The following is a 16259-nucleotide window of genomic DNA, read 5'->3' on the forward strand; positions in this document are numbered from 1 at the left end:
GTGTGTGTGTGTGAGAGAGAGTCATTCTGTAGCAGCAGCTCTTCATCCATCCTCTTCGTGACACTTCCATATAAAAGTATTTTTTATGTTGTTTGTTCTCATCATTGGTTTATTGTCTAGAGTATTTTTCATATTTATTAGTGGACTACTGGGAATCATGGGGAAGCACAAATACACAATTAAAAGCCTTAGTGTAAAGTAGTTGATTAATAATGATTGTGATCATGCACAGGATGAGCCGGTACAGTATGGAGGATGGATGGATGGAAAACTCTGATCATTGAATGACATCGGGTGTTTCATTTACACTCAAACACTTGAACCATAATCTCATCCAGTGCTGCAATTCAGTGCTATAATTGCCTGTCTTTATGACTTAAGTCATGGTAATTAATGTATTTTGTAAATGGAAGTTATTGCTGCAACAACAACACAGAAGAAAAAAATACAGTTTCATTTTCCAGAAGCAACACTCATCAAAGTGGTACATCAAGCATGTTTTTTTTTCTTGTTTTTTTTTTTTTTAATTTCAAATGGGAGTCGATGATAGTTCTGGCTTGCCGCCCGCAAGTGTGTTACAGATGCAAATGTGCACAAAAGTAGCTGTATGTGTAATTTAAACTTTAATGTTTTATTATAATTAATCATTATTCTTATTATCTAATGTCAAATTTTCACCAAAAATATGATGATACCACTTATTACATTATCAAGGCACTAAACAGTATGCATCAGTCTACTCTATGGAATCAGATATATTGATAAAACGCCAACAACATCAAATGGAATAACAGTAATTATAACGTGTTTCAGAAATGGTTTATTCTAGGGCTGGGCAATATGGACAGAATCAAATATCACACTATTTTTTGGCCAAATACCTCGATATACTTTAGATATTGCGACAATATTGTAGGGATGACTATTTGTGCTTTCACAAAATACTTAAACAATGAGATTTTTGATAAATAATCATTAGTAATGTGGATATAATGATGAAGTGGGTAAAGGCAAATAATAGAACAGTCTGGTAAGTTCAATTTCCTGTAATGCAGCCATTAAAAACAGGAAAAGACAACACTTATGCCATATTACGATATTTAAGCATCCAAAATCTAAGATGACATCTAGTCTCATATCACGATATCTATATAATATCAATATATTGCCCAGCCCTAGTTTATTCTATAAAACCTTACAGCATACTTGATCATGTGACATAAGTTTGTTTCATTACAATTTTGGTTATGTCGAGTATACAAACTGAAGTATGTCATGTGTCTAAACCCCCAGGAGGTAATATGTAACTTTAAAAAAAAAAAAAATCATTCCCCAATCTTTAACCACTCCACTGAAATTGCAAAACTACATCAAGCCAGTCATTGTAAAAGCACAGCGTCACTCTTGATTTCTGCTACGTGACGAGATTCTGTCAAATATCAGCATTCATAAGGATCTTTCCTCTGCTCCAGGCCACATTTAAGAGATACCAGATGGAGCACAAGGTGAAGCAGGACTCTCTGGAGAGATCCCAGTCAGAACTGAAGAAGCTGAGGCGAAAGAGCCAAGGCAAGAACGCCACCAAGTATGAAAACAAGGAGAGCGAGGTGAGACGGACGCAGACACATCTACCGACACATGACCCGTGTACGGTGTACGCTCTTTCCTCGATACACACACAAACACCCACAGGCGTATTCATATGCGCGTGCACATAATTACACAGACACACATACATTGACAAACCTTGACACCTGAGACGCACCATGTCAAAGCCAGTGTAACAGTAGTTGGGGACAATGTTTGAAGTGTCTGGTCTGCGCAGTCATGCAGGAGAAGATCTGCGTTTGTTGTCGGGCTCAGCCACACCACGAACACACCTGCATGCAGTTCTCCCCCCGCACCACCTTGCAGATAGACAGATGCACAAAGAAGCAAGCAAACAAGGAAGAATGTTGACTAGACTTACTATATATAAATCATTGTACTATCTATACAATATCTGCATATATACAAGTGCTGCACTCTCTTCACGCTGCCAGTTATCTGATCCCGAATGGACATCTGGACAACCAAATGACCTTGAGTTTTTTGGCAATAACTATCACTCATTTTGGTCCTTCCGATTTTGTCACCGTTAACATTGGCGGTTTACGTCAGTGGACAGTTAGTCACTGTGGAAAGTGAAGTCTTTATAGCTAGTTTAAGTTGTCATTATATGTTGCCACCACACCCCAACAGCAACCGTGAAGAATGAAAATTGCAGATGACTTTAACCTCGAAGCCACGACCCCGAGAGCGCAGCAGCCTCAGGTCTTACGTAACCCGCCTACCATCGATCCAGTCAGGCAGCCTGTTCACCTAGGTGTGTGTTTGTGTGCGTCTGTGAATGTTTTTAGGGTTTGTGTATTCTGTCAACACTAGCCTAGCCTGGCAGAGGGAACGGCCTCACTGACACAAACACGCTGAAAGTGAGAGAGAGGTAGAGAGAGACAACCAAAAACAGAATTACACACTTTAATGAAGGAATATGAGTGTGTTACCATCACTTCTTAAGGTTTATTGCAGATTTAACCTTCTACATAAACTTTGATTTATCATTACCCAGAGAAAATACTTGATAGTAACAAAAATAGTGGCAAAGAATATTTTTCTTAACTTTATCAAGTGCCAGTGACTTCTCAAGAAATGACAAATTACCCGAGACCTGCATGTCAACTCTGTCTCTCTATTTATCTTTTTAAACTTTTTTTCTGTCATTTGTTTCGTCTCTTTTGTTTTGTCTTTCCCCCGCACTTTCACACTTTTAACTCCATCTCTATCCCTCTTTCACCTTCAACCGTTTCCCCTCTCCTCCCCACCCCTCTCTCCTCCCGCCCTTTCCCACCCAAGAATGAGTGTTCGCACGCTGTTGTTGCTCACTTGTCTGATTTAAGGCCAGGTATTAGGATTTAGACACCCGACATAGACAGAGATGGGCCGGTACACAGACAGACAGGGTGTCACAGCTTAGAGTCGGGAGCTTACAGCAGTAGATGATTCACAAGACACCAAAGACACTTCAAAGCCAGGGAACGATCCATCACACAGTAGAGATGGGGGGGGAAAAAAGAGAGTGGGAGAGCTGTCACAAGTGTCAGACAATTGATTAAAAGAATCTCAAGAAAAAGTCAGCCTAAGTTTTACTCTCTCTACATAGGATTAACAAAGATTTAGATGTATATCAATTCTCTTGCGTGTCAAATAGGGACATGCGGAGATGTGTTTTTCTCTTTATGTCTTACCTCTCAGTTGCCATCCCTCTTTCTTTCTTACCTATAGTTCTTGGGATAAACACAGGTTGTCCGTAGCAACAGGCTCACTGCAGTGTTGACAGATGTAAAGTGATTAAGAGGGTGTGTGTGTGTATGACAGAGAGAGAGGGAGAGAAATGCTATTTCTACGTCGAAATAGCATTTCACACTCCCTCTTTGTTTCCTCATCTACTCGTTAGATATTATGCCGCCCACTCCCACAGTTCTGGAAAGGTGTTCACTGTCCTTTTCTCTCTCTTTGTCTCTCCCTCGATTCAATTCAGTTTAAATGATCTTTTGTTGGCATGAAATGCAGGTGTATGTTTTTCCAAGGAAAAACGTAATTAATGATAGTATAATTACCCCATAGAACAACTCAATTATCTAAATGAATGCTAGTGATGAATACATATTTGGAGATCTGGGGTCTTTGTTGTGTTCATCAGGTGGTCTGTTGGAAATATTTCATATTTAGTAGGTAGTGGGGTAAATTCTCTATGTCTCTAGGGGGAAAAATACTGAGGGAAGGGTTTCTACATTTTTGATTACATTTATAATGATGAATTTATAATGAAAACTTAGAAAATCTGTGTTTTTATAATGTATAATGTATAATTATGCGTAGATATAACTGCTAGTTTATTCCTTCATATACAGTAGATGTGGAATAATGTGGAGCTGAGCCACACCCTTGTCTCACTCTACGTCCTTGTGAAAATAAACCCAGTTTTCAGACAAATGTTTACATCACATGGATGATCGGTGCAGTCTGTCAGTTTTTACCACTGTCTGTTAAATAATGCAACAGTCCTTCATGCCAAACTGAGTGAAACACTTTCTGGAAGTTTACAAAGCAGAATAATACTTTTGTTTTGATTACCATGAAGGTCAGTCAAAGTTTTCAGTATGCGACTGCGGTCTATGATACAACAGTTTCTCATAAACCCAATCTGACTTCCGTGTTGCAGTAGAGCTTGCCTTTATAGCAGCAAAGTGAGATTAAATTAAGAACATAGTGGGATCATTAGAAAATACAGAGGCAGGAACAAACAGAAATAAAGGGAGAGCAGATAGGCAGTGATGGGAAGAGATCTATTTTTACTGTTATTCAGGTAGGTGTGTATGTTGTTTCAGAAATTTGCATCAGTTTATTTTTTGACCTGTAGCCACAATAGTAAGCCTGTAATCACGTTGGGTACCGCGTGAGACACCAACTTTTAGAACACTCTTGATGGACGGGTTCATTTAAGGACTTCCTGACTTCCAGGTAGTTTCTTATGTGGTGAGGTAGACAGGCAGGGCTGTTTGAACAAGGCTGATATGGCCTCTGTTTACAGGTGCTTTTGTCACTGAATACACATACACAGGTGTAGATCATGCCAGTGTCAGATTACTGACACTTTTTACTTACTGATAACAAATATACTTTATATAATCAAAGTTATATTATATAATAGAATCCGCAAAATGTTAATCAATTCCTAAATTTCTATTATATCATTACTTCACTTATTTGGTGTTATCTATGATCCTTTCTGACTGTTTCTATAGAAATAATTCAGCAGTATTATTTTCTCTGTATGAGATGTTAGGGCATGTTTACTGTGGATACTTAAACCCAGAGGGAAGTAAGTAAATAAGTGGGAATTACACATTTCAATGATCTTTATTTTTACTCTCCTACCAAATGGATTTCCATGTGCAATATGTTTCTGAGCACACAGTCAACACAGGAGATGAAAGTCGCCTAATTTTTTTTTTTTTTTACCCATAAATGCACCAGCTCCTTAGTAAATAAAGCCCTCAGCCAGTTAAGGCTTTATCAGAGAGGACAACTGTAAGAGCTGAAAAGAGAGGGTGTGTGCTATTGTTTTGACAGCTGTTATAGGAGCGCCAATTCCGGCCAGTTAGATGAGAATGACGATGTGGAGCTCACATGCAGCTGTGACAAGGATTGAGGGAGCAAAGACGGTGTTTAAAAAAGTTGACTTGCTCTGAATGACTGTGTCGTGTATTACTTTTTTGAGAAGAAGTAATATGTGTTATGTGAACAGTCGGGTCCTTTTATAAAAAAAAAAAAATGTTCCATGTGGTTAGAATATTATTCAAATGCATAGCATGAGTCAGAATTCAAATCCAACCATTAACGTAAGGTGGCAACATCAGCAAATACACACACAGCAAATACACACACCAGGACCATAGTGCCATAGTTTTATAACAAAATAGTCCCACATTATTGCTGCATTTACATTTCTGAAACCATTCTTCTCAGTTCAGTTCACTCATATCTACATTTACTGCAGTTACTTTGGAGATAAGTCTGTATGAAGCCTTTTAAATTCAACAGCAACCACTTCACTGTGTTCATTTTTGTTCATAAAAGAAATATAAAATAAACCATAACAATAAATATGCTGAAATAAATGGTCCAGGCTGAAGATTAAGTGATTTCAGAAAACTGTGTGCATGCACTTACACATACACACCCACATCACTAGGATAAAATCCTTTGAGTAGCCTTCTGACCTTTTATAATCCCAGGCTGTTGGTGTAGATAAGACAGACCTTCCCTCCAACTGCTGTTCCCTGTCTCCTCCTCCCTCTGCTGCTCTGTCCTTTCACTAAACACTAAATGCAACCAAATCTGTCAATACAATAAACTCTAGACTTATATACATATCCCCTGCAAGAGAGAGATTAGGATACCCTTGTCTGGTTCGTCTATAGATCAGCAGTGAAAGGGACTAGAGGGCTTCAAACCATGTGGAGGGGAAGATAAGACAATGTGATGATCTATTCAACATGGCAGCTTGTAAGACAGCGCATAACAAAAAACTGTTCATCGCAAAACATTCAGACTGACTTACAATGTTTCCACTCGTGTATATAGACGGAGAGCTTGCACGTACTGAACACCTGTATATGTGCATATGTTTATGTTGTCAGTGCCTGGAAACGTTGACGAGCCGTCAGATGGACATGCAGTTGTTCATCGCAGAGGGCTGCAAGGAAGCTCTGCTGGAGGAGAAGAGACGCTTCTGTTTCCTGGTGGACAAACACTGCATGTTTTCCTACCAGTTTGCAAACTTCCATGACAAGGTAAAAGACACTGGCCATGTTTGCGGTGTTGGTGAAAATCTATTTTAATAGTCGACTTAATGTGGAGCTGTAGTGTTCTGACCTTGAAGTACATCAGATTATACCTCACAGAGAATACCTCCGACAGTTTTAAATCTAACCGCATCACCAAAACCCACAATCTCAGGGCCCACAATGCATCTTGTTACCATAGCAATGAAAATATGCGCACTGTTTCTCCTGATTACTCATGTTTTCTTTTAATAACTTTTCTTATGTCTTACGCCTGCTGGACAGGCCAGAGATATGCTGACGGAAAAGCTGAGCAGCTGGCAGGACCAGTGCAACGATGCCACCGACATGCCAGAGAGCATCCTGTCCATGATCGAGGGACTGCGTACGCCAGTCTCCATAACACCTCTGCCCTCTCCCTCCCCGTCACGACACAGCGTGGTATGATGGGAGGGATGAGGGTACAAATAAAGATGTGTTCACGTGCTGCTGCGTTGGAGAACATTTTCTATTTTATGCACACAGTTTGGTAGAACGTCGTAAGATCGACGCATGATGGCAACCTAATAATTACATCACAATCTCCTCCTACAGAGTAGATGATGTGATTAGATGTCATAGCACCTTATTGTATTGATTTGCATATTAATAAGCAGAGAATTTGAAGATCTGAAGTTGATAAAATACCACATACGATCTGAAAAGAAGTATTCAGAAATACTGAATACAATAAATCCAATTCTAGTCAAGATATAATGCATGCATTAATTACATTTACTCAGCATGATGTAGCTTAATGATCACATTAATGTAACATGTTATTTTTAGTAAATCATGATGACTGCAAGACATGAAGAAGCTAAATTGAGTTTTGTTTAGATCTTAAATTATGTTGGATTTTACTAGATTCATGCATCTTGCTAAATATACTTATTAGGTTCATGTTTAGCTTTTGAGGCTGTGAGACTGCTATTGCTATGGTGTTGTGACAGAGATTAGTCTAATATAGTTAAATAGCAGCACCTGCACAGTTTCCAACGTGGTAATGGTATCATATATATTCATATATCATTTTTTTTCTGTGGCAGAACATCTCTGCACCTCCAGCCCCACCTCTAAAGGCTCAGACCAGCCCTCTGGCTAACATGTTCACTCCGGAGAACAACACCACCAGCGGACCCACCATGACTAACAACAGCACAGGTATTAAGAATATGGCATTGGTTTTCATTTAGCACCTCCCTCTGTGCTGGCGAGGCTTCAAGCGTGCTCAAGAACCGTCTGTTCTCTCCTGAAATGTAAATGGCCTTTAGCCTTTCTGGAACAATGACACTCTCTTCACTTGGGTCTGGATTTAGTATATCGCTTTCAAAACTTTCAACACTTTGCAAAACCTATTACAGGATAAAATGTATCAAATAAATGTAAATAATTCAATTTCTTCCTCCCTTTCTCCCAGACCATGGGAACAGCGAGGAGGGCAGTCTGGCCAGATCTGTGTCTGTTGCCACGGGCCTAAACAATATAGTGAAGAGGCCACGTGTGCGCACAATCTTCCCCCACACCGCCGGCAACAACAACACACTGCTCAGCTTTGACGAGGGCGAAGCCATCATCCTGCTCATCCCTGACGAGAAAGACGGGTGGATGTACGGCGAAATGGAGAAGAACGGAAAGTGAGTTCAACCACATGTGCTGCATTTGTATTGACCAGTCATATAAAGACTTTAATCACACAAATGAGGGAAGTCTTGTCCACATACTATATGTAAAGTAGGGACACGATTGGACGTGAAAAGCAATATATGTATCTGCAATCCTCCAATGAGTCAGGTGATTGATATGAGTTGGACTGCACTGTCCTAACTGGACAGCCTGATTGTCATGCTGGCCACGCACACGCATGCACACAGCTCAAGGCTCGGTAAGTGCTGCCTAAGCTGGAACACTCACTGATAAGAAAATCAAAGTAAAGTATGGCCCGAGGGTGGGATGTACGATAGCGGACTGGAGTGAGGCAGAGAGAGAAGTTCAGAGTACCACCTGCTCTCCCACACAAACAGGCACCAAGCGAGCCTGCTCTCCTCAGGTCTCTGATGTCTGACTTTTCAAAAAAGGGATTTGATCTAAAGCCCTTGGAAGTGTGTTTTTGAATTTTAATCATTCATCAGTTTTGATCTTCGTCACTATAAAGGGAAATTACCTGGCAAATATGTCCAAACAACTGATCAAGGATAGAAAGGAATCATTTGTGAGTTGCTTTCAAAAGGGAGGCTGCCACAAAGTAAAACTTTGGTCTTTCTGCCTCGCCGCTGCAAGAGGGGGCGAGAGGAAGTGCCTAAAGGCTAAAAAACGTGTACATCATCATGTCTATCAGAGCACACCATCTGACGAGTTAGGTTTCTTGTCCCGCAGGTGGGTTTGGCTTTGATGCATTTGGGTTTCAGACTGGGTTTCTTTCTTTGTCTTACATAAGCTTTGATAGTGTACCCCAGCAACTCACCTGGCAACACCCAGACTGATTCAGATACCCACACATACTGAGGATGAACTGAGGAATAAATGTCAGCAAGACAGAGATACATTTGAATCACAGTGAACAAAAAAAGGCAATGGTAATACACAGCATTCGACAAATAACGACAACTGACTTGTAACTAAGCACATAATTACCATGTTCTCTTTGACTTTGACTCCAGCAGATATACACACCCCTGGCTACCTGTGCCAGTGAGATGTCCTTGAGAAAGGTTTTTATTAATCCACGGTTGTTTCAGCAAAGCCGCTCAGCGACCAGCGGTAACAACAGTTCTGGAAACAGAACGTGTGTTCAGTGGAAAACCCTTCTCTAAATAAATAAAAGCTGTTATTAGTAACAGTGTGATTGACTGAGTTGTATTTTCCAGTAGGATTTGAGAGCGTTTTTATCACAGGTACACAAAGGCAACTTACTTTCCAAGCCAGATGTGTAAATATTAACATTTTATCCACATGGCGGGAGAGGCTGATTGGCTATACAAAGATTATTAAAGAGTGAACAATCTTGTACCATAACAGCACAATGACACACAGTCCTTGAACTGAGCTTGTGACACAGATCTCCCTCATTATTTCCCTGAACCTTTTCGTACTGTCATGTGAATTCTTTTAAATGTGTTTTAAATCAGAAATAATCCATTTCTATCATGTCAAACTGATAAATTGTCAAAGCAAAGTCACCTTCAGTCAGTTGAATCATTCGACTAGCTTGTATTGTTCTCATTATGTTTCTCAACTCGTTGAGTTAATTTTGGTGTGTGTGTGGGCAGGAACAAATTGCTTCATGATTTCTTGAACTGCAGCCGCTAGAAACCTCAAGTCTCTGATGTCTGACATTGACTCATTTATATAACAAGTGCAAAGATTGATTCAAGTTCTAAACAAACACTTGATAAATTGTGTCAGCTCCACAAGTTGGAGGTAACAAGCAAGACCTTGATTCATTCAAGTCATTGATTTCCTTTGCACCATAGAAAAGATGGAAAACATTCAGTCTCCAACCAACAGGGAGGATATGTTAAAAGAAAAGCATTTAAAATAGTAGCCTGTGGTGATAATTTGATGTTTGTGTTTGCAAAGCATCTGTTCACCAGGATGTCTTTTCTATGACGAATCACCGCTTTTTGCTACCATAGTTACCTAGGTATGCATCCACACAGTATATGCAACAATAGAGAGGGCTAGAATAGCTCTAAATTATCTTGACAATTCTCAATGTGGGGGGAAAAAAAGGAGCAGATCTGCCTGTATGTCTCTGTAACTGTCTCTGTATTCCTTCTCTGTCTCTGTATCTTCTAATTAAGAGATGAAGAAAGCCACTGAGTAAAGGTTAGAGCAACAGAGCTCTTCACCGCTGTCCTGCGATCATTTAGAGAATTTCTGTGCAATGAGAGCTGACAAGGAGGCTGGCAGTAGGATAGACCACAGATGTAATCATCTCTAACTTGGCTCCTCTCTGTGTCTCTATCTCCTCAGGAGGGGCTGGTTCCCTTCATCGTACTGCCGTGCACTCTCTGAACCACTCGTGAATAACAACAGGTAAGGAGACTCCACGTTCCAGCTAACAGATACACACACACACACACACACTCTAGCAGGTTTCATGTTACAGCCAGCCGTATTGTTGGTAGTGCTTCCTCTAGTTACTCCTGTTAGAGTGATGACCATTCGAATCCTATAGGGGACTCTCCCCTTCCTCAACCTTTGATTCCTATTGTCCGACGTTCAACCTTCAGTCCTCAATCATTTCTCCACATGAAAAATTTCTTAATTTCTTTCTGTTTATTTTGGATTCATAAATGTGAATAAAACTTTAAAGTGTCCTTCGCTCATACAAAGACTGAAAGACTCAATTCTGTGTGGTTAAAATGGATCCTAAGTTGGACTTTTCACACAAGCCCAGCAAAATATCAGGAAACATGATGTTGTGTGCTGATGAATAGATTTTGCTGCTGATGAGAGAGAGAGGGAGCGAGAGAAGGTTCACAGAGTCGACTCCAGGCTTTTCTTCAAAGAGACTAATCCCTGTCGGATTAATTTATTAGATCGTAATATGCTGCACCTCCCACAGAGAGGCTGCCAGCCAACTGCTACCAGTCACGGAGTCAGAAAGTTTAAACTATAACCAGTGCCGGGGGACACAACAACACACATAAACATCCTTGTGTATCTTGTCTTCATGAGGTCCCTCCGCTGACCACATGAAAAACCCTATTTTTATCTGTGTGGTATTAAAATTGGGCCCTAGCTTTGCATCCCATAACCCTAATTTTAACATCATCTCTAATAAGTCTAACATCAATTTTTACTTAAACCTTAATCTAAATATAATTCTAAACCCAAGATACAGTCTTCAAACAGCCTTTGAAGATAGAAATACAGGAGCAGACATACACACACACAGCCTGAAAGACTCATGCAGAGTCCTGTAATTAGTTTGATTAAGTGGCCTTTTTCTTCTCTCCTTTTCCTGACTCTTCTTCCTCCACTCCATCTTTCATCCTTTCATCCCCCCCATCTGTCTGTGCTCTATTTCTGTCTTTTTCATCCACCCTGTTCCCTCTTTTGTCATACCATCCCTCCCGCTCCTCCTCCACAGTGTGTCTGCTGCCCCATACCGCAGTAGGAGCGTGGTCAACCTGCACCATCAGGACACAGAGACAGACGAGGCGACCATGGTCCTTCCCCCAGCGGATTATTGTGACAGCCCGCAGCGCAACCCCATCAAGAACAGCACCTCGCCCACCGTCACCACAAATAACAACCACCAGCACTCCCCCACGCCCTCTGCAGCCTCCTCCTCGTCTGATCACAACACGGTCAGTCAGTGGGCTTAGATCTCAGTTTTAATCAGTCCATAGCAATTTGACCTACTGTCTCCTGCCAGACCTTCCTCCTGTACAGTCCCGCCATAACCTCACCTGATACCTACTGTACCCTCAGCTGTGCAGCCTTATCTTGACTTCTGATGACAGTACATGTGTGTGTGTGTGGGTGGGGGTGTGTGTGTGTGTGTGTGGGTGTGTGCGTGTGTGTGTGTGTGTTAGTGGTGTCAGATGAGCTTTTTATGTCTGCCACAGAAACCTGACCACACTCTGACACACTCTGAGTGTCGGCTGACATACACAGAAAAAAATCAGTTATTGGGACTCGGGGTCAGTTGAACACTGAATTTGCTGTGGATACATCTAATATGATAAGATTATCACATGAAAAATACACATTAAGCACAAGCACAGACTGACAGGTGTTTATTCTGGGTGCTTTTAACTTGCAAGATGAAGAAAACACACTTACTATGTTGATGTGTTGCAGGTTTGTACTTAATTGCAAAAGGCACCTGTAAGTCCTTGACCAAGTAGTTAACTTGTGTAAAAACTTTCAATCATGTGGATTGGAATTGGGTGTTACATGTAGTAACATTGGTTGTCTGTCCTGTCTGTTGCCCAGAGCATTTTGGTCATTTCCAGTCATCTATTAACCTATGATCCATGAAGCAGTTGCAGAAACTAAGTGGATTTTTACCTCTACTTAGACTGTTCAAAAACACTTTGAATAAGGGCAAAACTTAGATCAAGAAAGCCTAGAAACCCTGTTGTTTTTCTTCAGGAAATAAAATGCTTTAGAAATTTGTAAGAGAAGCTAAACCAGTCTTATCCAAAACTGCAGTCTCAGGACTCTGTTCATCCTCACATGGTTGTAGGGGATGAAGATAGAGGCTGAGTATCTGTCAAGAATATCGTCTTTGTTACAAAAACTCCCTTTTGTGCTGATAATAGGTCTCCTGGAGACTCTGCTAAAAAGCAGTAACATTGGGAAAGAGATGAAAACAGGGTCTGTATGACTGAAGTCGTTAACAGGGCGTGCACACACACCACCCATCCTTTGAAGTATGGGTGTGAACCTTCCAGCATCTCAGAATGGGCATCAAAATATGTGACACCTCTATCCTCACAAATGTAAACATGCAGTTATCATATAATATAATATTCTTATTGCAAGCGTCTCTCATGCCAACATTGCTGTAGTTTACTTTACGAATGTTCTTCTATTTGCATTCCATGCAAAGCATCAGCCATGGTTGCGGTTTCCTCTGCGAAAGCTTTTTGCAGCTCCCCAGGCTGTGCTGGGTAAATGTGAATGTGTTGCGGTAGGTCAGGGTCAAATGGATCTGTACTGTCTGCACGATCACCTACACATTCTCTTCATTACATCATAATGACACTGCTTGTCTAGTGTCCAGACACAAGTTGTGAAAGTGGCTACATCATATACACTCACAAGTACAGTCATTCAAGTCTTACTCATCTCTAACAGATGGAAGATTTAGGTCCTAGACCATACATACCATTCATTTACATTAATTTCCTGAAGTTCACTGTAATCTTAAAGTCCCCCTCCACTCAAAAATATGTTTTTCTTCTTATTCCTACATTTGAATGTTAGAGTTTCACTGTGCAGAATGATGTATGTGCCGAGTTTGACACTAGAAGGCTGTTTTCACATTCGTCCGCTGAAAGTGGAAAGTTTCTCTGTGTTCACTGGAAATCCAATTTTAAGGGGCGGGCCCATATGTGACATCACAGTTTAGAATCCAATCACGGTCCAATATTTAACTTATACAAGTGTGATGTGGAAACCTGAAACCGCCAGAGCACAAACTCTGAGAATAGACTGCTCAGTGAAGTATGAGACATCTTGTATCCAACAGTTAAACTTCTGAAATGAAATATATTTGCATATTTATAGAATCTCGAATTTTTAATGAGGGAGAAGAAGTAGATGTCATTTTAAGGATTTTAACAAGATAATTTAACTTTGTGGAAACTCGTGGAAAAACCATATCAGACACACATAATTATTCAAAGTAGAGTATTTTATATAAATTTTAAAACATGTCTGGAGGGGATCTTTAACATATACAGACTGGAACTGATGTATCGGATGATTATGTAAAACGTGCCATAAATCACTGTTTTGCAAGTTAAATCAAGTCTCATGTTTTCAACTTTGTCCTTAAGATCTTTACTTTATGTAAAATGTGTTCATTCTTGCACCCTTCCAACCTTATATAAGTATATACATGGAAGATGTAGACGGAGACGCTGACAACCAAAAGAGTGCAGATACAAAAACAAAACACAAACCCACACTCACAGCCAATGTGGCTATTCTGGTAGGCTGTGATGTTTGACTCAGATAAGAGATTCCACGGTCAGATAGCAAAGAGAGATACTTTTCTCTTTCTTGCCTCTACAGTATTTATTATTTACAACTAATTTGGTCCACACCCACAAGCAGACAACGATTAGCATTCTTGTGTGTGCGTGTGCGTGTGTGTGTGTGTGCGCGCGTGTGCTCTCCGCTGTCAGGCCTGTCGGTCTACATCCGGCCTGCATCTCTCCACCACTGACTTGGTGTTAGATTGGAATTCTACCCTGGGTGAACCTGATACCAACCTTCCCTGTTTGTCGCTGTCTCTTCATTCTTTCATTTTATGTTGTCATTGTTTGTCTGTTTATCTCCACATCTGAACACTTGTCTACCCGTCTTACTTAGCATACCTCTCATGCTGTCTCTTTCTCTCTGTCCCTCGCTCTATTTCCAAGGTAAATAGGGGTTACTTACAGGGAAGTTTACCCTCCATTCATTCCTTGTGACTCACAAACCTTCGAATTCTATTTTAAACACACACACATATATATATATAAATCCAAGACCCGCTCATGGGAAAAAAGTTCTGCACTGTTACAGTAGACTAATACTCTGGTTTATGTTTAGCTCAGTGTATGAGAGGGTGGCTGAGGTTGTGTGTTGGTGTGAGCACATTTTTGTGCTTGTGTGTTTTGTTAGTGAGCAACTTTCATGACCATTATTTTGTAATCTAAACGTGCTGCATCAGTTCATGTGATCTTCAGGTAATTAGCTCCGGATAAATATTGGCAAGTGCAAAAGTGTGAGGTTCGTCTGCACTAATAGAAGTAAGCGAGAAGTGTGTAGAAGAGGGAGGTTGGGTCCACGGAGGGAGAGGAAAGAAGAGAGCTTTCCTGGGGGCTGGTGGAGGAGGGGTTACCCTGGAATGTACTGTCACCATGACAAAAAATGTACCCTCACTGGTTTGGTGTTTTGTGTTGAGGAACAGATAAGGACTTACAAGGAATTAAGATATTTAGAGGATGAAGGAGTGACTGACAGAGAGAGAAACTTATCTGTGAGATTGAGTTCAACAAAGAAAGTTAAAGGGACAGAGGTGTTTTTTTTGACCTTTTAAGTTGCGTGTCAGTGATAAAGGAAGAAAACACTCCTGTCTGTCAATACTCAAAGTTTAATAGAGCAAAACAGATAGAGATGAAGAAATTCTTGGTTCCCTGATTGAGCTGTGAGTTAGCATGTTAACTGCACGCCACTATATGTTAAACTGCAGTCAAAAGTAGAGAGACAGTGAATGTTATTTGGAGTGCATGTGAATAAAGAAACATGCCAATCATGATTATTGCTATGTGATTTGTAATGTAAACATCTGTAGAAGGGAGACAGATGTGAAACTGTCTGGGGCCTGTGGGAAAATACCAGTGGTCACAGTGACTTGTGCTGTGGGCAAAGCTGAAATACTGTTGACAGCAACAGCAGTCACTCTATCCACTCCTGACCTCTTGTGGATTCTACACAGTATTGCAGGTTGGCTGCTAGAAAACAGGCCCAGCTGCCCGGAAGATCTACTGTATGTTAAGCACGTATACTGACAAACTGGTTACAGTTTACAATACTGAAATCACTCCCTATTTAACTTATTACTTATTCACTTATTCATTTTACTGCTCACTATTAAGTGTCTTCATTGTTATTGTCACTCTGCATTTTCATTCACAAATCCAGTGTCACATGACTAATTCTCACATCTATTAAATGCTATGCATTGCAATGTTGGATTGATAGCAGAAAGTAGTGTACATGCCATGAACATTATTTCTTTCGTTAAATTGTGGAGATTTTGGAGGGCACTATATAGTGCAGAAATTTCACACTCAGAATTCAAACCATTAAATAAAATGGTGGACATTTAGTGTACTATATAGTAAATAGGGAGCGACTTTGGACAGATTTATATTATTATTTTACATACATTTAAGATTTTTGCTGTGTTTCACAGACAGGATGATAGATATTTTTCGAAGGAATTCCACACTCAGTTGATTTAATGGAAATACTCTGGCTTGTCTTGGGTGTGTATGTGTGTCTGTATGTTTATGTTTGTGCAATTTGGGCTACAGGTAAATTTGCTAAGTTCCCCACTTTGCATTCACTTTTGATGTCTCTCTTATACATCTAAAAGTT

General features: G+C 40.3%; 1 protein-coding gene across 1 annotated transcript in view; it reads left to right on the top strand.

Moving 5' to 3' along the window:
* Positions 1-16259, top strand: part of baiap2l1b (BAR/IMD domain containing adaptor protein 2 like 1b) — a 30626-nt gene that overhangs the window by 12214 nt on the left and 2153 nt on the right. Inside the window, exons 6-12 of the mRNA XM_067616275.1 lie at positions 1473-1607; positions 6243-6395; positions 6672-6827; positions 7475-7589; positions 7846-8062; positions 10401-10463; positions 11524-11743. Of these exons, the coding sequence (XP_067472376.1) occupies positions 1473-1607; positions 6243-6395; positions 6672-6827; positions 7475-7589; positions 7846-8062; positions 10401-10463; positions 11524-11743 (1059 nt within the window). The remainder of the gene's footprint in view (positions 1-1472; positions 1608-6242; positions 6396-6671; positions 6828-7474; positions 7590-7845; positions 8063-10400; positions 10464-11523; positions 11744-16259) is intronic.

Source organism: Thunnus thynnus, chromosome 17, assembly GCF_963924715.1.
Source record: "Thunnus thynnus chromosome 17, fThuThy2.1, whole genome shotgun sequence".
In the NCBI taxonomy this organism is placed as follows: domain Eukaryota; kingdom Metazoa; phylum Chordata; class Actinopteri; order Scombriformes; family Scombridae; genus Thunnus; species Thunnus thynnus.